We start from the raw sequence: 22613 nt of genomic DNA, 5'->3' as shown, positions 1-22613 counted from the left end.
AAAGGGATTAACTGAATAAAAAGAAAGAAATTTATTGACTTAGTACTAAGGACATTCAATGTTTTTTTTTACCGCAATCGATACACTTCCTGCTGTGGCATTTACGATTACATAAATTCAAAGAATTGTGTATAATTATATTATGTCAAATAAAAATGAAGCCAATTTTAATATTTGAAAAATGAAAATTATCAAGGTTTTTATTTCGATATAGACTTGTGTTTGTTTTGAACTATAATAATACTCCAGTCTCATTTGTATACATGTTTAATACAATGGAGTTGGTTTAATAATTTTAACTGCATTGTGAATAATTTGATTATTTAACAATTCAGAATGTAACTAGTACCTACGGAAATTTAACCACAGCAGAGAGTACTCTCCTCATATAGTCATATCCACCTCCCTAACTGGAGAACGCCCACACTATAAACATGTTATAAGACGGTATAGTGTATACCTATGCGTAAGTATGTATTTGAAACTAAATACGTTCGTAGCGTCACTATCAAGTTACCAGTACCATATTAGTGATAAATACAGTGTTTGTGATTGAATGCAATGTAAATATTCAGTAAAATAATATTATGACGATCATGTGGCATTAACGTTGTATTATGTCATAGGGAAATATTCATCACGTAAAAGGGTCATATTATTGTCCCTATGCAAAAACAAATTATTTACCTTTGTTTGTCTACAATCTACATTACATTGATAATATTTTATTCGATACAGAATAGTATTATAACTATATGATTTAATTGACATGAGTGGGGGTATACTACGCCCACACAACATTTGGGAAATGATAATATTTTGAGAATATTTTGGAGTCCTTGAATAATGAATATTTGACTAATAATATTGTATAAATATTTTATTTTCATAAAATAATAAAATATTGCACAAAAATATGGATTTAATATTTTCATAATGTTTCCATGAAAATGTTTTTTAAAAAAATATGATTAAAATGTTTTGTATACGTTTTTTACAAAATATTTTTCAAAAGTGAACTTTTTGGCCAAAAAATATAAATAAAATATTTCCTTATTATTTACCTACGCAGCTTTTTCAAATATGTTGACAACTATATTGTTTTCATGAAAATATTTATACCATAGTTGGGAAATATTAAAATGCTGTCTGGTACCAGACTCTTAAGCTACCTACACCTGTAAAACTTACAATATAAAACTAAATCAAACGATTACACCTGTAATTGTGTAAAATGCACGTGCAAGTATCGTCCTCTTATACCCCAACATAATTATAAAAGTAATTATTATAATACTTACAAAAAAAATCATTTTATCAGTTATTTTATGTGTCACTCATATATATTCGATGATTAGACGGGAAAAGACTTTGGGTTTAAACCTTAAAAAAAACCTAGACACCAAATAATAAATTCAAAAAAACATAAGTAGCTAATAACCTTTTGTCTTTATTGGAAGATACCTATATCTAAATGTTGATCCCCTGATTTAATACTACTGTAAAAGTAATAAAATTCTTTAAAACAATCGTACAAAGGTTGATAAATTCAAAGAAAAAACGGTTCAACCGATTCTCTGAGAACTGAAATGAATCATTCATCTTTTATTTTTATGAAGTATGTACATTACAATTTTGTATATAAATTACTGTAATAATTGATAATTATAATATTTTGTTTGACGTGACATTCTATTTATAGTTTTATAATTTTATAATTTGTTGTATTTTAATTTTAAGTGTGATACATTGATACTTTTTTAAATGATACAATTTTTGTAAAATATATTATTAAATCTATTCATATAATAAACTAAATTTATAAATATATTTCTCAGTTTTAATTTTTAATTTTTTCTGTAGCTATCATTCGCTTCTATCCTAATTTAATTTTTATAACATTCATGATTTTTTTTTTAAGAACTAAGATAAATTAAGTTTTTAAGTAATTATCCTTAGAAAAAAAATAGTTATGGTTATAGATTAAAAATAAATATTTAAATCATTTTTTAATTTGGATGGATAAATGTTTTAGCTGTAATTATAATCTAAATTCTAGTTAAGAACATTTATTTAGTTCATCATATTGTGTTACCTAAAGGCAAATTTTAATATTTTTTCTAACTTTAATTGCCCCAAAATTACTCATTTATCATTAATTTCTATTGATATACATGATGTAACATAATTAACGTTTCTACGTTTTTTTTTAAATTATTTAATTACAACAAAACTACTAATTCCATTTGATCAAAAACTGGTTTTACGTAAATATTCCAGTTTTTCCCCCGATTGTTTTGAAAAAACGTAATAATACTACTATTAATATTACATTTTTCAAAGTAACTAAGAATTAAAACTAACTTAAATATTAGGTACATCAACCACTGAAACGTATTAAATTACACTAATACACTATACAGATTATGACAATCGACTAACGATGGAATAAATAATATATAATATTCCAATTTTGATTATAACTTATATTAACTACTATAGTAGTCTTATAAAAGTCGCATCTAATAAGATGAAAACACCATCATAAGCATCATTCTTTAAAACATATCAAATATTAAAGGAGAGACATTACTATGAATTAAAACGTATTAAGATTATTTAATTTTGAATGCTAACTTTTAATTTGTTTAAAATATTTACCACATATAATCAAATTATCATACACTTTAGGAAAAATATCTCACCTAAGAGACGATTTTACTATTTTTAAATATTATCACGCTCGTAAATAAAGCCAGCCAAAAGAAAAATGATTAAACTGATAGTTCAGTATCATGAGAATAAAATATTTATACGATATTATTAGTAAAATATTTGTTATTCAAGTACTCCAAAATATTCACAAAATAATATCATTTCCCAAATGCTGTGTGGGCACTTTGTAGCCGTAATGTTTTATTTTTAAATGGTTCATAAGTCTTAGAGCATATTTATAGAATAACGCATTTTATCGGTGTTGTATAAACAGGTATTGCAAAAATTATATTTATAGTTTACAATACAATAAAAAATAAACTTCTTTACCGACATATATTTTTGGTTTTAAAATAAAATTGCAATTTTTTTAAATAACGTTGCATTAGTTAATTCATTTCAGTTCTGTGATTTCATTATATTTATGAAATACGTTGGCAATAGGTATGTACTTTGGTGTAATATTTATTAGTTTATATTTAACAGTGCCTATATGTTAAATAAAATCTAAGTATAGAAACAAAACAAAACTAAAAAAAAACTTTCATTTAAAATCGAAGTTTAACACAATTTACTGAATAATATCTCTTAGTCTACACAGAATCAGTTACTCTATTAGGTACATATTATACATATACATTCAACCCATGTTTTATATTTTAAGTAAAGCTGAAAGTGTGTATAGGTTTCACCAGGAGCGTTAAATGCCTCATCTCAACCAAAGTTTCCCGAAAATTGTTTTAGAATTGTTGTTTTTATTGTGTTTATGATATTACAAATTGTTAAACAATAAGTAACAATAATATTGTAGAATAATTTAGAGCTTGAGGTACTAATACGGTATTAGAACTCTTAATTAAAACTTGTTTCTATATAAATATTTTAATTCAAATTTATTATTTTGATTTATACATGCATGTAGTAAGTAGAAACTTTATTAACAGCCCGATTTGGTTCTAGTTGAAAAAACAATGTCTGCATTTAGTAAATAACTATGTAAATTAAATTGAATTACACAGGTACCTAGAGTACTAGTTCACAAGTTATATGGTTTTAGTAACTACGGTTAACTATCATGTCTGAATTATACGTTTTCGTTAGCAAACCCAAATAAATAAATATGTGTATAGTATATCCACATTACACAAGTTATATGAGGTATATATCAGCTAAAAGAAGATTCAACAATCATGCTCACCACTGTTTATCCTTACTTTATTTATTTTATTCAAATCCTGAATTTTCGAATTAAAATATTTGAAACGCACTTTTTTTTAATGAAAACCACTCTTATTTACTGTTAAAAATTCCAACAAGTATATTTTGAGTTAATACATTTTATGTTCTAAGAATAATAGTTGAATAATATGTTTTTTAGTAAAATACATAAATATATTGTATAATTTATTATAGATAATATTCACTCTTGCAGGACCCTACTTTTGCACATACATCTAAGGTTTTAACTATAATATACTTGATACCTGACCCCAATCAAAGAGTTGCTGGAATAAAACTGCCTAGACATGAATGGTCGATACTAAATACCCTTCGTATAGGTCATGGCCGCTGTGCTGACATGATGCATAAATGGTGACTTTGAGGTAGCCATACATGTGACTGTGGTAATCACAGGAAAACCAAATTATAACAGAATGTCAATAATTTAGGAAATTTAACTAGAGCATCAAAGGAATCCATACGATAACACCGGAGAAAATAAAACGGATAAAGGAATTGGACATGCATCTTTGAATAACCACTCATTGTTCTAAAGTGGCTATATGATGCAATAATCATTTTAGTTAGATACCATTCACGTTTTCGCGTTATTGTTCTAATATCATATTTAATTATATGTATGTTATACATCTTTATAATTTAATTTGCTGTCAAAAAAAAAAGTTTAACATAGTTCTTAAGTAAAGGTATAAATTCCAACAATCATAATTTGAACACATTATTAATTATTAAAGGTAAAAATGATGATGAACGTGTTTAGTAAATCACTGTGTATGTACTAATCAGTAATCTGTTAGTGTGTATCTTATAAATTATAATTACCAGTGATATTCAGTCTAAATAATTTAGTGTGAAATATGGGTTACTACAGACTATAAAGACTCATTAATATTATAATGTTCAATCAAATTCTTATAAAAAATTCAGCATATTTGAGATGTATTTTTTTAAATTTAATAAAATATTACCTCAATATTGTTAGCTCTATGTATAATGTGTGTAAGTTAAATAATATTTCCTATTAAATATAAACTATTATTATGTAAACCTCGTTGATTGCTTATTGAATTTTCATTCATTAAGATTAATACTTACTACATAAAATTAATTTTATTGAGTCTAAGTTTCGAAAACTCTTATCCCGAATTTTCCTATACTTGGTGAATCATTTTTCTTTTATATCTATTTCAATTTGTCAATTAAAATAAAAATGTAATATATATTACTGAACAAATATTTTTGTTGAATCTCTAAAAAAAAATAATAGAATATATTATATAATAACCATCATAGATATATAAAAAAAAACTAAATACCTAGTTGATTTGATAATGTTGAAGTCGGGCAGCCATACTATGCCAAAATGGCGAAACACGATTGAAACCCATGATATTTATAACCATGTTATGGAATCAGTGGCGTATCCAACAAAGGTTCAACCCCCCCCCCCCACCAACTGGATACGACACTGCCTGGAATATAATATATTATAATACAATGATTATAAAGATTATTCTGTGATTTTTAATTATCATTAATCATTATTTGTGTGATATCATATAGATAATATAATTGATGGCAAAAATTAAATATTACATGGATTAATCAATTGAATTTTGCCCTCTTGACATATGGCTGCCAGACTTCATAGGTCTCCCTCAATATAAACTCTAAACAGATAATCCAAAATGGATAATAGGAAATATGTAAAAGAAATAAACTATATATTTTTTTTGTAGATAAACGCATTAAAAATGCATCACCCACGACCCACTTATCAAAATAATAAAACAAATTTATTTTAATGTTGTTTTAATTTTTTTCATGGAAGGAAAAATTAATGAAAACCCGTTAAATATAAAGACTTTGTTTGGATTTCAGTTTATTACAAAAAATAGCGTTTCCTCAGTGATTATATTAAATGAATTGCGGTCCGTCATTTGAAGCTGAAAATGAACTTAATGGCCACTACAGATATCTGGGTGAAGTGCACTAAACTGTAATTCAACTCTTTTTTCCATTTCTACGTGAACTCTTGTGTGGTCGAAAAATGTACGTGCGCCAAACAAAACACTCAAGTGCTGTTACAAAGGATTACAATTTTCTCGAGAAACCACATGGTCCATCTAGACTTTGACTGCCACCATTTTTTTTTTACTTGCCAGTACCTATATTATACTATAAGAACCGTTTTTGTTTGTGTAGTTCAAAAGGTCTTTATTGTTAACGGTATATTCATGTGATTGAATTTCATTTCAAATACCTGCTAATGACTAATATTTCATATATATTTAAATTTTTTAAACTATGTAAAAACATTTTGTAGGTATGTTAAAAAAATTAATTAATTAAATAGGTAGCAAAAAAAAACATTTTTTTTTTTTACTTTTTACTTAATGGTCATTCAGTTAGTAAATAATCGGAATTCAAATAATTTTAATTTAATATAATAAGTGTTGCTTTGCTTTGCATTATATATTATTAACTAGCTGTCCTACCCGACGTTGTCCAGGCTAAAGATTTGTATTTTTAATAAATATATTTGTAAAAAATGTATATAACATATTTTTTCTAATTATAATATTAATATAATGTCACGAATTGCAACCATTTAGATTGACAAAAAAAAAATTTATTTTTTAGTATGCTAAAAAAATCATGTGTGAGCTACCTATCTGCAGCCTACATGAGTTGAAAAATCAAGCTATATACACCCTCCAATTTTCAATTTCCTATATTTCTTCTATAACCAATAGCAACCATTTATTAACAAACATTTCTATCGAAAATCTCAAAATACCTGTTTGAACACCTCTCCGGGATAAACCAACTGGGTCTAATTGTGAATCTAAACCATTCAGGGACTCACTCAAAAACACACGGAAAATGTCCAGTGGCTTAGGACGAGTTCAATGACATACAGATAAACATATATTTTTATATATAATATAGACATAGATTGTTATTATTTTCGGCCACCCAATTAATTTCACCAAGGAAATCCTTGAAAATTAATACAAAATTCGTCATAAGTAGTTCATATTGTAACAAAAATGTCTAAACAATTTATAATCTCGATTTTCTATTATACATTTTCAATTTAAATTTGGAAACAATTACGAAGATTAACGTTTTTGTTTATTTGTTGTAATAAAATATTATTAGTCAAATTGCCCGATTGGGCGTAAGTTAATAAAAATGAAAATAAAAAAAATTATCCTAGAGTATTCAATACTTTTAACTTATATTATATTATTATATTTTATAAACACAATGACATTTTAAAATGCAATTTTGTTGGAAAAAATTAATTTAACTATATCACTATATCACTATTCACTATAATAGTAAAAAAGCAATACTTTATAGCAATATAATTAATATAAAATCCTAATATAATATATTCGTGGACTACGCTGACAGACTGTCTTCGCTCAGATTAGTTTTTAGTATACAATTATTATTTTTCATTGAACACAAATTTCACACATACATTACTTTCAAGTATCGTTACAGTGACCTACTCAATGAAAAAGTATAATCGACTTCTATACTGTCTAACAGGAGAGCAGTTACTTACTTTTCCTTAATTTATATTTAATTTTTATAATATGTTAAGAAGCAAGAAAAGTAACTTTTACTTTAAGTATATCTTAATTTGTTCTACATTAACTAATCGAGTTATAAAATTGCCTACTCTGCGATAAAAGTATATTTACAACACAGGATGTTTAGTGGTTTGCTAACATGGTAATTTGTTAAAAAAATATCAAAAAGTATATTGTTATAATAATCAATTGATTATTATTTTGAATTAAATCGGAGAAACTACTTAAACTATATTCCAATAATTATGAATTAAACATTTTCAACAATTTGACCCCTGGTACTTAAAATAATACATTTTATAGTTAATAATTAAAATACTAAATCAATTGTATTTATTAATTAATAATCATGATAATATTGTAATATGTATTTGTATACGATTTTATAGCTTGTAAATATTAAAAAAAATCCTTTGTTATCTGAAACTAATGAAGCTATTTAAAACTTGAAGTAGGTAGATATTTTTTTTTTAAGTAGGTACTCTTCTTGAATTAATAAATTATAACTCAAATGTTTATATATATATAACATAATATTGTATAATATTTAGGTATATTATTATGTAATGCACACATACAGAGTACCTATAGTATTTTCGTTTAACCATATAATATGTTATTTTTACGAACCAATTAGAAATACTTAATATTATATACGCTAAATCGTAAATGTTGACAACCCAACTCTCAATTAAATTGATTTCACTGATTATTTTAAAATTTACTGTAGCATGATAAATTGTATTATACTTAAGTAATAAGAAATGGTTACTGTGGTTCGGGTGGTTCAGTGTTTTTAATACGTATACGGTATACTTTACATATCATGTATGTAGTTAAGTATCATAACGTAGTAGCAGTACACTGTGAGTACAACTTTTATGCAGAAGAAAGTTGTTTGGAATAAATATCAAAAAGAAAATTACTTTTACTGAAAGAAAACAATACGTTTTAAAATAAAACTTTGCAATTATTAAAAAAAATGGAATTGTGGATTTAATAAACGAATTTTCTACACACACTGTTCTAATTTGAAAGATTTAACAACAAACTTTTTAATTTTAGAGGACATTTATATTTAAAACAACCTTACAATTTGTTATTTCACGCGTAACACAAATATTTATCTTACTATATTTTGAAAATTGTGAGTAACAAATTAACATTAGCAATGTAAACATTTAACAAATCGTCCTTTATTCAAATATTGCAAGTCCTCTACACTGAACGAATTTTCCCCATTACTGCCAAAATCTAGTAAAAGGTGATTGTAATAGTTTATAACTTAAAATTGTACTTATGGATGATGTCAAGATGGTAATACATAGATTAAACTTTTATTAAAATTGAACGTAATAAACAATAATCAGTAAATTAACCATAGAAATAACGGGTACCTAGTTGCCTTTATGTTGAATGTCACTACAATTATTAGGATATTTAATTATCAGTCAATGTGTTAATCAAGTATAAATTAATACAATAAAAAAATAAGAAAATTAAAATCCGTTTAATATGAGTTATTCATAATCATTATATATTCAAATTATTGATGGAACTTGTATTAACGATTCTTGGAACATTCTATAAATAAAATATTATGATTTGTCACATAATAAATTAAATTAAAATAATATATTTTAAGTATCGTTCTTGAAATTTAAAATAGTTACATCATTTCGCGATCGTTATTGTTAATTGTAAAATAATTAACAAAAAAGCATATCTACCAGCCAATAATTATTTTAAACGTGTTATTCTAATCATAATATTTTAACTGTATAGTATTTAGGATGACAATGAGCTTGGCAAATTATATTTCGAGTGTTTGTTTAATTGTTTCGACACTCTATAGTTTCATACATCATGTCATAAACAGTATAAACTATTAAATTAGTTTTGTAATTTTACCAAAGTAATTTTTTGTTTTAGTCGAATCTTTTTGAAGATCGTTAAGTTTTGTATAACTTAAAACTTACCACTTATTTTTTTTATATAATTCCTTATTATAGTACCTATAACCATGTGGGTATTCATTCAAAGTTTAAATACACTATTTATTTTTTTATTTTATACACATTTAAAGATTTACTGAGGATAACCGGATAACCTATTTTTTTGGAAATTATCCAAAACGTTTCGTACCTATAGTATATATGTATAACTATGAATATACAAAACTACATTTTGCGACTTATATTATTGACAATACAATAATATTGTATTTATTTTCATAATATATGGTAGTTTTTAGGTGCATATTTTACTGTATGGTATTATAGTGTATTGTCCTACTTAAATTATTAGATATTACAAAATTATCTGCTCCATCTTTTGTATTAATAGTTTTTTTACTATTAAAATAAAATGTTCATCTTCAATAAAATTGTAACTTTATTCTACGAACTATGAAAAATATTATTTACAGTGTGTGGTTTAATAATAATTAAAAACAAATAGTGAATTTAAAGTATAATCTCTATATATATATAAAAATGGAGCGTGAAAAATGTACGTTAAATTAACAATCGAGAACGGCGAGTTCGATTTGGCTCAATTTTTTTTTAGGATGTTCGTAATTGCCAGGAGAAGATTTTTATGAAAGAAAATTTTAGGGAAATCCACCAAAAAAGCAGGAAGTCAGGATGTCAAAATACAAAAGTGGCGCCATCTGTCCAGAAAAAAAGAAACTAAATAATAAAACATTTAGTTTATTGTTGCAGATTAAAATAATAATAGTGTATTATATTATATTGGTTACTATTAGTTAATCAGGCATTTTTGTTGATTTGTATTATTATTTTTTGCCAATAAAATAATATAGCAGTTCTCGTTTGATGAGGTAACATTCATTTTTAACGCTCCATTTTTATATAATATATTGATGAATTTTTGTGTGTAGATAGTAGATTAGACCTCTGGAAAGGAGATAGACTAATTTAAAAAGGGTTAATTTTGGTTTTTTTTTTATTCATTGGATTTTAGTATGGTTAGGTTAGGTTAAGGTTTTGTATTAATTGATTATATTAATCTACCGTAGGTGGAATTAAGTAAAAATGACAAGCTTGGTATAACTTTGATACAGTAGTCAGAGCTAAATCATAAACTTACGTATAAACAGTATGGGGTCCGCGATCAACCGCAGGTAGATTGTCTACCTGATAATATACCTACTGTTGATAACCAGAATTTTTTATTCCGGTAACGGAAAAGTTAAGATAAGTTTTGAACACCATAAACCGAATAATAAATAACAAATTGGACAAAGTTTGAGTCATATAGAGTTGGTACATTTAACGGGCATCGAAGTATACGGGATCAGCTAGTAAAATATAACATTTTACGTATTTTTATAAAACTATAGTTCGTTTTTATGTAGTAAATGCTATAGTCCTAGACAACCCTATTCTTCTTATAAACCATAACTTCGTTCTTTAAATCTTGTAACTCTTGAAACAAGAAGACAGAAATTGGACATATATTTTCCACATAAAGTGGTCTAATTCGGTCTAATCGAGTGTCCAGAATTCCAGACTTCCTTCAAAAACTTTCTATCTTGTTTCCGATTAAAGTCACTCTGTCTACAGATGCCTTTTATATTCCATACTCTCTAATACGAATTATTCTGCCAATTCACCAATTTCACGAACAATACGATTATTTATTCAATTACTTGACAATAATTCGTTCAAGTGTATTATATATTTATTCGACAATATATTCCAATTTTTTTCCACAAATTATGATGATCATTTTTTCAGGAGAAAAAAATTACTAAATAATCTATCATTATTCCAATATTATTATCCAAATTATTAAAATTATATATTGAATTAGTCTAACATATAATTATATAAAAATAAAATTATTATGTCTGGATGTGAATATTTTATTTTTTTAAATGAATACATGATAATACATACTGTTATAAATTTATAATCTGTTATAATTATACAGATTTGCCGAATTTTCGGAGTAAACACTGTTTCAAAGAAAATAAATATTAATAAATTCTATGAAAAGCTTTTATTAAGTCCATTAAATAAAATATTCAAATGTAATACTTTTAGTAAAATGATTTATCTTAATGGTTGGATTATGACTCATTTCAAGGTAGGTAATATTATGTTATTTTATGTGGACTAGTGGAGATTTTCAAAAAATCACATTATATTTTTCTTTATAAACATTAACCTAAACTTATTTAAACAAATTTAATAATTCTAACATTTTTATTATGTACTATGTAAAATTAATTTATAAAGTTTATTGTAATGTTATAATATAACGCATCATATAAGAGGCGGTAAAAATGTATAATAGAGTTATAAAAATTCAATTTAATATTCTTAACCTGTTTTTATATTTTAATAATATAAACAATGACAAGTCGGTATACATTTGTGTGGAATCCGCTACGAATAGGTTATCAGGTTTCACAGGATCGGAACAAGAGACTAAAATTAATATGTTACCCAAAAGGATAAAAAAAAAAGCACAATGAAAATGCTTGGTTATAAATCAAACCAGATTAATGAGTTTTATTTAGTAAGCCAAAAACTTATGAATAATTAGTCATATCATAATATGTTAAAGTACTATAATAATACAAATTATTTTTCATACCATTACAGTTCTAATAGAATTTATGTATTGGCGAATTTCATGATATTAAGAGAACCTCTTAGCTTCTAAACAATATAAATGGCTCCCCCGCATGGCGTAAAAGAAAATTAAGAGCACATTAACGTTGGAAGCGTAGGAAAACAACTACGGTTCATTAAGCTCTGGCATCAATTTTGCTCAAAGATAGAACTCCCTTGGCGATGTATTTCGCTTTAAAACACAGAGACACATGAATATACCAAAACATTGCTGTACAATAAAGTCCTTAGAAACTTTATAGCGTTGTGACTTTAAAAAATGTAGTTGTACCTATTCTTTACGTAGGAACAAACTGCAAACTAAACAATAAAAATAGTACCTACATTTTTAGTTTTTTTTTAATTTCATCGAGTCTTTAGTAAATATCTTAAATACCTAAAGATTATATATATATTTTTTAATATGTGCTATGTAATAATTATGTTTTTCATATATTTGCATACAATATATAAAGGTGAATTAAGTGGCAGACTTATTCACATAATACAAAAGAAAAACCCAGTTTATTTTCCCCATAATATATAGATCAATCAATGTCAATGAAAATATCTACATTCTTAAAAAAATAGTATTATATTTTTGACTACCAATAAATAATTAATTAAGAGGATGCTACCAGAAATATATTTTGTTATCTAAGTTTCTCACACGCGTTAAAATAGTATAATAACGATCCGTAAAATCAAAACAATAGACTTCGGAAGATTGACCTAATTTCGAATAACGAAGAAGATAATACATTTTCAAGTGGATGTATTGATTTACATTTTAAATATCTGAAGCATAATATTTTCTTTATTTAAATTTATCCAATAAGATTAACTTACATTAAATCATTCAAAAATACTGACATCTTAAAAATCAATAGGTAATACTCGAAACAATTACATCATATTACTGTACAAAAATACATAGTTTCAATATTTATTATACACAATTTTTATATTGCATGCGTTGGAATATATTATAATATTGGTTATAGGTAGGTGTATAATAATGGTATAATATATTATAAATGGACAAACTTGCGAAATGTAATTTATTCGGACTTACTTTAAAAACTATTGTTAGAAACAATAAATGAACTACCTATAATGCATAGATTAGTTACAATATAGTTCAATAAGACTCACTATTTTATTTATCAAGTACGATTCTACAAGTCATTGATTTTATGATTATGCTATGTGTTCCTCCTTATTTTAACATTACAATACTTATTTTGAGTAAATGTATAGTAATAAATGGTAGGGTCCCTCCGATTTACATTGTACACTTATATCACACTAATCATACTCTTAAACTGTGATAAACACTTGAAAGTAAAACTTCACTCATTCCCATCCAAATAACCTATAAATTTAGTCAAACATAGTACTTAGTTATTCGTAGTAATACTAGTAAAACGGAAAAATAATTCCAATCTCCCGGCTAATATTTTTGCTAATATTATAGACAATGAACAAGACAAAGTTTTCAACAATTTACTAGAGAAGCAACAACAACAGGTCATTCAACAGTTTTATTATTTCATAGTTGAACATCACTGATGTGTCTCAAGAACTTAGACTACATACTCCAGTGTTATCAAATTCAAAATAACTGTCAAACTAGGCTAAAAAAATTAGAAAGTAACTTACTTTTGAAGTTGTGATAAAAGTGAAAAAGTAGTAATATGGATGTGTGTATACATTTATTATCTAAACATTCTAATTACAACAGAAACATACGAATGAAAAATTACGTCTAAGGTAATTTTAAATTAATTAATAAAAGTAATTAAATAAAACCACAAAATCCATAAACGTTAGACGTTAGACATATCCAGTGTAAAATCAATTGTAAAATTCGAGCGAGGGAATATTGTTTTTTTTGCTATCTAACACAGATATAGTACTCCAAAAATTATTCTTGTAGTTTCTCCATTTGATTGAGGATTTAATATTTTTTCAGTATTTGTTAAGTAAATCACTATTATTTCTAGATTGACCTTTTTTTAACAACTTTTACTTTGTTTTTATATACTTTTATAAAATTATATTTCTAGATGCCTTACATTTGTAGATTCTAATTTGAAATTATGTAAGTACTCACAATATATAACTAATAGATATACGTCTACGCCATTCATTAAAATATTATCCAGAGGTAAAATACTTATTGGATAATGTGTTGAAATGTTGAATTCTAGGTACCTAGGTATATCTCAGTTAGTGACGATATTATATTTGGTATCAGCTGGTACAAGAGCAATGTAGTAGTTGGAAATGACGAATTACTGGGATTTATTTAGGTTATGATGATTGTGGTGGTTAGGGGTTGATGACGAAAATATAAGTGATATTTAATCTATGGAAGTCAAGTTTGAATTAACCATATTACACTATGATTATAATTTATAATTTTCTACCTTTGTCATATTTATACATTTTGATTGCTAACAATTTTAATTGGGGATACAATTTTGTTGATATTGTTCCTGTCATCATATAGTACTGATATCTAATCAAGGTCCAAATATGAACAATGTCTGAAGTTGATGGATATTCATCAAAGGTTTATTATGATACAAACGTGTGTATTGTTACAGGACAGAAGTTACAATACTGTTACAGCCATGACATTTACACTTATCGGGTTTCTCATTAGTAAACATTTTAGTCGTTTTGTGGTAAAATATGATTACTATGGATTTTATGAAATTATACCCATGGGCCATACCTTTGGTAATATGAAAATAAAAATAAAATAATTTATTGCTATTAACGACAAAGATTTTTTGTAAATTGATATTATTATTGATTAAACGTCCTTTAATGATAAATAATAAATTTAGATGATTTAATTAATTTTAGAATTATAGAAAATACATATAACTAAGTCCTACAATCACAAAATCTTGATGTAATACAATTAAATTAATATTAACAAGCAAACTTCAAATTATTAGGAGTATTGAAGTTGAAAAAATCTGAAATACAAACATTTGAGCATTTGTTTGGTATGACGGTTCGCAATCTTCGCACAAATTCCTTTACTATTCAGAATAATCAAATTGAAAAATATTGATTTTCCCTACCTTTAGAGAAATTTATAGTAGCTTACCTTTTTGTACAAATGACCTTTGTCTGGTTTTTTTCGAACGTATTACAAACCTTAATGTGATCCCACAGAATCCTAATTTTTGTTACATGATGAAAAAAACGGAATGGGCAAAGGCCCATTTCATACAGGGATGAGCGCCGTTGTACAGCGAGGTATTGTTAATTATGAAACTGGAGTTCTATGGGCGGGCGTGCAGACCTTGTATTGGATTTGCAGGCAAACAACTGAGCCGATGTTTGGTCCCGGAAATTCAGGACTATGATTAATTACATGGCCGGATATAGCTGGATCGTGTTCACCTGGGCTTGATGTCCATTTACTGTGCGTGTTCTCCAATACAAAATACAATGAATACCTTTATTCGTATATGTTCGGGATTTAGGATCGTCACTGCTCTAACCAGCTGGTCCCTGTCCACCTAACGACCAGGGCTGTTGACTTACGATGCTCTGTGTCATATATAATGATAACTTATCATTATTCCCGTTCAAACGTCACTTTCAGCACAAATTTTACCTTATAATTACGTGTACATTTTCAAGTCTAGATAAATACCGAGTCTAAAATGTTACGTACCTTACTGTATAATTTCAATTTTCAACAACAAAGTGACTAGAGGTGGTTAAAACGATTACGAACAATATTAGACTAGTTAGATCCACATATTATACCCGTTATACGTCTTCTATTTTAACGTTTATAGCATGTTTGTTAAAAACTTTTCAATTTATGGTTTAAGGCGAGAATCATTGTATTGGCATAGGTGTTACATTATTATATTATGTTGGATGTGCAGTGTTGTAAATTAATCTGAATTACATTATTGTAATAGAAAACTAGTAGAAATAGTTTTGAAATATATGTATTTGTATAACATAACGATAGTTTACAGATAAAAATATTACAATTACGATTATGTCATACAAATATACTATATAGGAAGGGATTTAATGTAGGTACCTAAGATTTATTGAAGAGTATTTGTATTTTTTATCTAATGGTTAGTATTATAATGTTTTGTAAAAATTGACAATTGTCCAATTCTCTATTAAGCTCAATTGCTCAACAAAAATTAATATATTATCAATATTATAGTATTCATGAGTACCTTCCCATTTTGTTCATAATTTATTCATTGAATTGAAGGTAAAAATTATGGTACACGATTTTGTACATCATTTTTCAATAGGTAAACATTTGTCTTTCATTAACTTTTGAATAATTAACTTTATCCGTAAAAGTGACCTTTACTTTTGAATAATAACAGAGAATTATAATATACTGCTTATACGAAATTGTACCATGATAATTTAGAAATATAGCGATAAATGTCTGTTCTGATCTATATTTTTTTTACCATTATTCAAATAATCTTAAATAAATTATAAATTATAAAAAATTTTAAAAAAAACGTAAAAAACGTATCTTAAAATGTTAAAAAAACATTTTAATAGAACTTAATTGTGAATTTTTATTTTATATAAATTGTTTTTAAAAATAACCTTTAAAATAATAATATTGTAATTTTATGAGTATTGTAATATTTAAAATGTTTTAGCAATAATTGATGAGTTTTTATTTTTTTGGAGCTTAAGGATTTGACTACTGAGGTTATTTGTCTGTTACTGTGGGGAATGGTACGGTTGGTTTGAACACGTTTATGTGTGGCAAGTATTTGTCACTAAAATCCGGATGGGAGCTAGGGACACCGACCAGTGCTGGCACTCATACTATATTTATGACTGAAGGCAAACACCGCGCCACACCAGGCCACTGATAAGTTTTTGTTTTCATAATTCATCAGCTTACAGCATAATATTATATAACTTAGTATAGAAAATAGTATAGTCACCTACTCACCTATAATGGAATTAGAGTTTTTAATCAAATATTGTGAAGTGTCAAAAACATAATATACGAATTCAGTGAATATCATATTATAATAATATTATAGATGTACATATTATTTAATACAAATTAAGATGTACAGTGAAACAATATATCTTAAGTAGAATGATTTATTTATAAGTAGTCGGAGTTACGAAGATAAATATAGATGGAATAATATTAAATGACTTACCGTTCGATTCCCTAGATTTCTGACTCTGCAATTTAAATAGGCAGTGTGGCCGACTAGAGCAGTGACGTTTTTTGATGCAAGTTTGTCAAAATAAGGACCCCTTATGGACGTAGCTTCAATCAAAGGTGAAATCGTTTCATCCGGTACTTTGTGATCAATGGATCCTGATACCAATTCTAAAAACAAACAAAAACATTTATATGAAATAGAATTATATACATTTTACTTTTAATTATGAAGATCACTATATATTTATTCACATAAGTCAAAAAACGATTAAGGTGCTCGTAGTTCATGTTTGTGAAATAATACAGTAATTAAAAAAATGTATAATTATTAATTATGCATTAAAATGTAAATTTTTCAGGGGCCCTATTATACTAAAATTTAAAATTATCTAGACAAACTCATTTTTTATCTAAGCTAAACACAAGATAAATCTTAAAATAATTATCTGGATACTTTAAAAGATAATTTATTTAAAAAAATAATTCCCAACACTGCAGGTAAATAATACCTATTTTATTAACTAACCATCATTTCATACAATTATTAGTATTTAAATTTAATGACAAACTAACAAGATTTTGTTTTTAGAAATATAATATATACATTGATAGAACATTTGAATAAATTGTATACAATATATAATATTATTTTTATATTTTTAAAAATGTATGTTATTTTATAATAATAATAATAATAATAATAATAATAATAATAATAATAACAATAATAAATATGGGGGACTCAGTGGCTGAGTGGATTAAGGCGTCGGTACACCGAACGGTTCGAACCCGGCCGTGGGTGGTATTTTTCTTCGAGCAAGTAATGGTGTCCAGAGAGAAGTGCCGCCATCCCCCACCCGGGCATGGCAGATACACTTACGGGTGTCCACTAAAAAATCTTCCAAACCAGAAAACATACGTGTTTATAAACTTACAAATTCTCCCCTACAAACAAAAATAAACAGATAATGGTCTTAGTTGCCGGGCTTCATGATCAATTAAAAAAAAATAATAATAATAATAATAATAATAATAATAATCTATGTATATAAAAATGGAGACAAAAATGTATAACAATTCATCAATCGAGAACGGCTGGTCCGATTTGGCTCAATTTTTTTTTAAGATGTTTGTAACTGCCAGAAGAAGGTTTTTACGAAATAAAATGTTCGGAAAATCCACCGGAAAGGTAGGAAATCTCAAATCTGTATGTCAAAAATACAACAGTGGCGCAACAGTGCATTATATTATATTGGTTGCTATTGGTTAATCGGGCATGTTTGTTAATTTTATATAATATAAAAATGAATCGCAGAATGTGTTGCTAAGCGCAATAATTCTACTGTACGTGTGTTGTGACTGAACTCCTCGTAAATGGTTAGACCGATTTGAATGAATTTTTTTGTATGCGTTTGCGTTTATTCATCTGATTTTAGTACCTACGGTTAGGTTAGGTTAGGATTTTGTATTAATTGATTATATCAATCCACCATAGGTAGAATACGACAAACTTGGTATAACTTTGATACTTTAGAGTTAAATTATACACTAACGTACATACAGCACGGGGTCTGCGATCTACCGCAGGTAGATTGCCTACCTGATAATGTACTGCTGCGAAGCAGAATTTTTATTCCGGACAACAGAAAAGTTAATATTAATTTTGAAACCATACACCGAATATTAAGTAACGAATTGAACAAAGTTTGAGCCGCATATAGTCGGTACACTTAATGGGCAACGAAGTGCACGGGTTCAGCTAGTAAATTATAATAATAATAATAATATTAATGATAATAACAATAATATAGTTTATTTACTTAAAGTTATTTCTTAGTAATTTAACTATAAAATTAAACAAAAATTATATATTATAACATCATCATTAGTCTGAAAACTTTGAAAACTTCGAACTCTCAAATTGTATTTTTTATTCTAAGGATACAAATTTTAAATCTTTTGGATACCCTAAACATTCCCCAAGCAAAAACATTTCAAATTTTCATCAATTGTTTTTTATAATAATCCCTTTATTCTAATATTCTGCATTGTTTGAAAACTCGGGACGTCAAGAAACTAATAAACTACAAGCAGAGTAAACGCGTACCTATTATAATACAGTAGTAAGGTATTTTGTTTAAACACAGCGTTTAGAAAAAGTAAAGACTATAACAGTTTTATAGTCTAATCATTCTTGTATCAAATTTATACTAGGAAAAAAAACTTCAAAAGACTTAATTTTTCCGGATTGGGGATGTCATTTGTTTCGTATAATAATAAAACCATTCAGAATATATTATTTTGATCCACTGGCTTTAAAATGGTCCATCTGATATTATCTTAAATAGCAAAAAAAAAAGACATTTTAAACAAGGTGTATCTAGTCAATCTTTATACATATCTTCTACGCATTTGGAACTTTTATTATCCTATAGGTTTGTTTTCATACACAACCTTTGTCGTATCTTACATAATATAATAATATGTGATGTATTCGTGTAGGTACACACTTTTGGACGACGGTTATTTATTTTTTCAAAAGTAAGTACCTATCGATTTCAAGATGCTTCATTTTTATTATACATTTAGAAAATATTATTAGGAAATTAAATTTTACATTCAAAAAGTCACTTAGGGCTTATATTAAACATACGAATTTGTTACCCTTTTCCCATCCAATGAATCAATACAAAATTATGTTAAGAAAACATTTTATTTTTTTAATATTAGTTATAACTTATGACTTATTATAAAAAAAACACAAAGAAACTCACCTATATTTTTTAGAACTACCAAAAAACAACTTACAGCGTTTATAACAGATATAAAAATATATATTATAATTATTTAATAAATTAGTTTTATGATATACAAATTATGATTTATATTTATTATCAAAATAATGTTTTATTCCTATTTCTTATTGTAATATAATATAACATAAAAAAATATATAATATAGAACCAGCAATTTACTAAAAAAAATTATACCATCAAGCCGTCAAAGCCCCAGACCATCCCCTATAGTCCTTAGCTACACTTTAATTTCATAATTCAGAAAAACGCACCAAAGAAGATAAATAGAACGTTAGTGATGTTACACAGTGATGTATGTTATTAAAAAAATAGATCAATGAAGCGATGAAAAAATGAATGTTCATTGTCATTGTATAGTAGCTCATAGAAAATAAAATACGTAAGCTTTTATTAAAAAAAAAACATGGTTGTTTATAACATTTTCAATATAGAAAGGGTGATACACCTTAATTTCCCCTTTTAATATTAAAAGAGCATACGAAACATGGAATAAAATGAGCAATGAGTAAAACTCCAACTATAAAAAATACTTACAAAATTAAAACATGCCATATTTTCTATTTTTTTTTTATTTCAACAAAAGTTAAGACACATTTAATTCTCCAGACATATTCACGAAAATTCATTAAAATGTGTTAAATATCTTGTGATGATGCAATGTAGTTTTTGTTCTCGCACTTCTACAACAATTGAGTATACATAATGCATATTATTACACTGTGATGAAAAGGGGACATATTATACAATACGCACTCACTATAATTTGAATAAAATATAATTTTTTTTTTTTTTCATTAAATTGATTGATACATAAATAAATATTTACAATTTCGACTTTTTTCAATTGATAATCAAACTAATTATTGGAGAAATTCTAATAATAGTTATACACAATTACAATGTATATAACTATCGATTCCGATGTATGATAACCTGTGTCAGATCATAATCTTATAATATTATAGAAAAACAAATAACGTTGTTTGTCTAATTATCGCTACTTTTAAACTAAAAAAAATGCATTGAATTGCGGTGTAATAAGTGTAGAAAATAGAAATGCAAGTAACCAACATTAGCTCTGCGTGTTTATTATCGTCTCGTTTTTTATTACAAATTAAAAGTTTTATAATTCATAAAATTAATATATTAAAATATTAATTTTTTTTTTAGTTTAATTTAATATAGTTTAGAGTAATATCCTGATTTCTGAGACAATTTTATGTCTGAGTATTTTACTATTATATCCATGTAGTTTACACTGCAATTAATCCAATTTAAAATGCATTAAGTAATAAGTTATTATTATTATATGATTGAAAAATAGTTGTGAAATTTATAAGTCTCAGAATCTCTTTGTTTATCGAAATTCCAACTTTAATAATTTAATAATAAGGATTGAAATCTTTAGATTGGTTACTATAATTAAAAGTAAGATGAATATGTCGTAATCTATATGAGGTGAAAATAAAATACACTGATCAAGAGGTGTACAAATACAATTCAAATGATATGTTAAGTATGGGAACAAAATAAAAAAAATCATACTAACTGATATTTTATACCTATTTAACTATCTAATTTAACTATCACTGTTACATATCTAATTCTAGTCTGAAACGTTATATCCAATTATTATTTTCAACTAATTCTGTCACATACCTTTAGTATTGTGCGTCTGCGCGTGCGTGTAGTATCTACACTGTCTACTACATTAGAATAGGGTTCATTTATCACATCCAGGGCCGTATTTACAATTTTTGCGCCCTGGGTAACAATATTTTTACGCCCCCCTCCCCACCAAAAATTAGATCCACTTTTTTGATTTTTCTTAATACATTTTTAGTTATAGTTCTTTATTCAGCTTTAATTTGTAACTTTGTCATATGTTAAATACTATTATTAAAATGTAGGTATAAGGTATACCTAACAACACATATTATATTATTATACACAGCAAAAAAAATGAATACAACAGGTACAATGATTATTTATAAATAGATTATTACAATCATTTTTTTCTAGATTGCTTATTGGCAAAATCTTCTATAATATCTTTGTAGTCTAATTCTCTTGTGAGTTCTGATTCAATGTTGAGAACAGCTAATGCATTAATTAGTCTTTCTTCTTTCATCGTAGATCTTAAATAGCTCTTAACTCTCTTTAGTGTAGAGAAAGACCATTCAGCTGAACAATTTGTAGCTGGAGTACAGAGTATCATTCTCAATGCAATGTCTGTGTATGGATAGACTACTACAAGGTTGTTATTTTCTTATATAAATACTCATTTCTAAATTGTTTTTGGAAAACATTTTTGTTTTTTTAAGCTTTTACATGACTTTGAAATGACCGCATTCTATACGAAATGACGATCCTA

The 22613-nt window shown here is 26.2% G+C and overlaps 1 protein-coding gene across 1 annotated transcript in view; it reads right to left on the bottom strand.

Moving 5' to 3' along the window:
- The window catches only part of LOC100165947 (zwei Ig domain protein zig-8), a 294097-nt gene that overhangs the window by 141649 nt on the left and 129835 nt on the right, over positions 1–22613 (bottom strand). The window contains exon 2 of the mRNA XM_029486942.1: positions 17416–17591. Coding sequence (XP_029342802.1) covers positions 17416–17591 — 176 coding nt within the window. The remainder of the gene's footprint in view (positions 1–17415; positions 17592–22613) is intronic.

Source organism: Acyrthosiphon pisum, chromosome A1, assembly GCF_005508785.2.
Source record: "Acyrthosiphon pisum isolate AL4f chromosome A1, pea_aphid_22Mar2018_4r6ur, whole genome shotgun sequence".
NCBI classification, from domain to species: Eukaryota; Metazoa; Arthropoda; class Insecta; order Hemiptera; family Aphididae; genus Acyrthosiphon; species Acyrthosiphon pisum.
The sequence above is the reverse complement of the archived record's forward strand: the minus strand, read 5'-3'. Positions and strand labels throughout refer to the sequence as shown.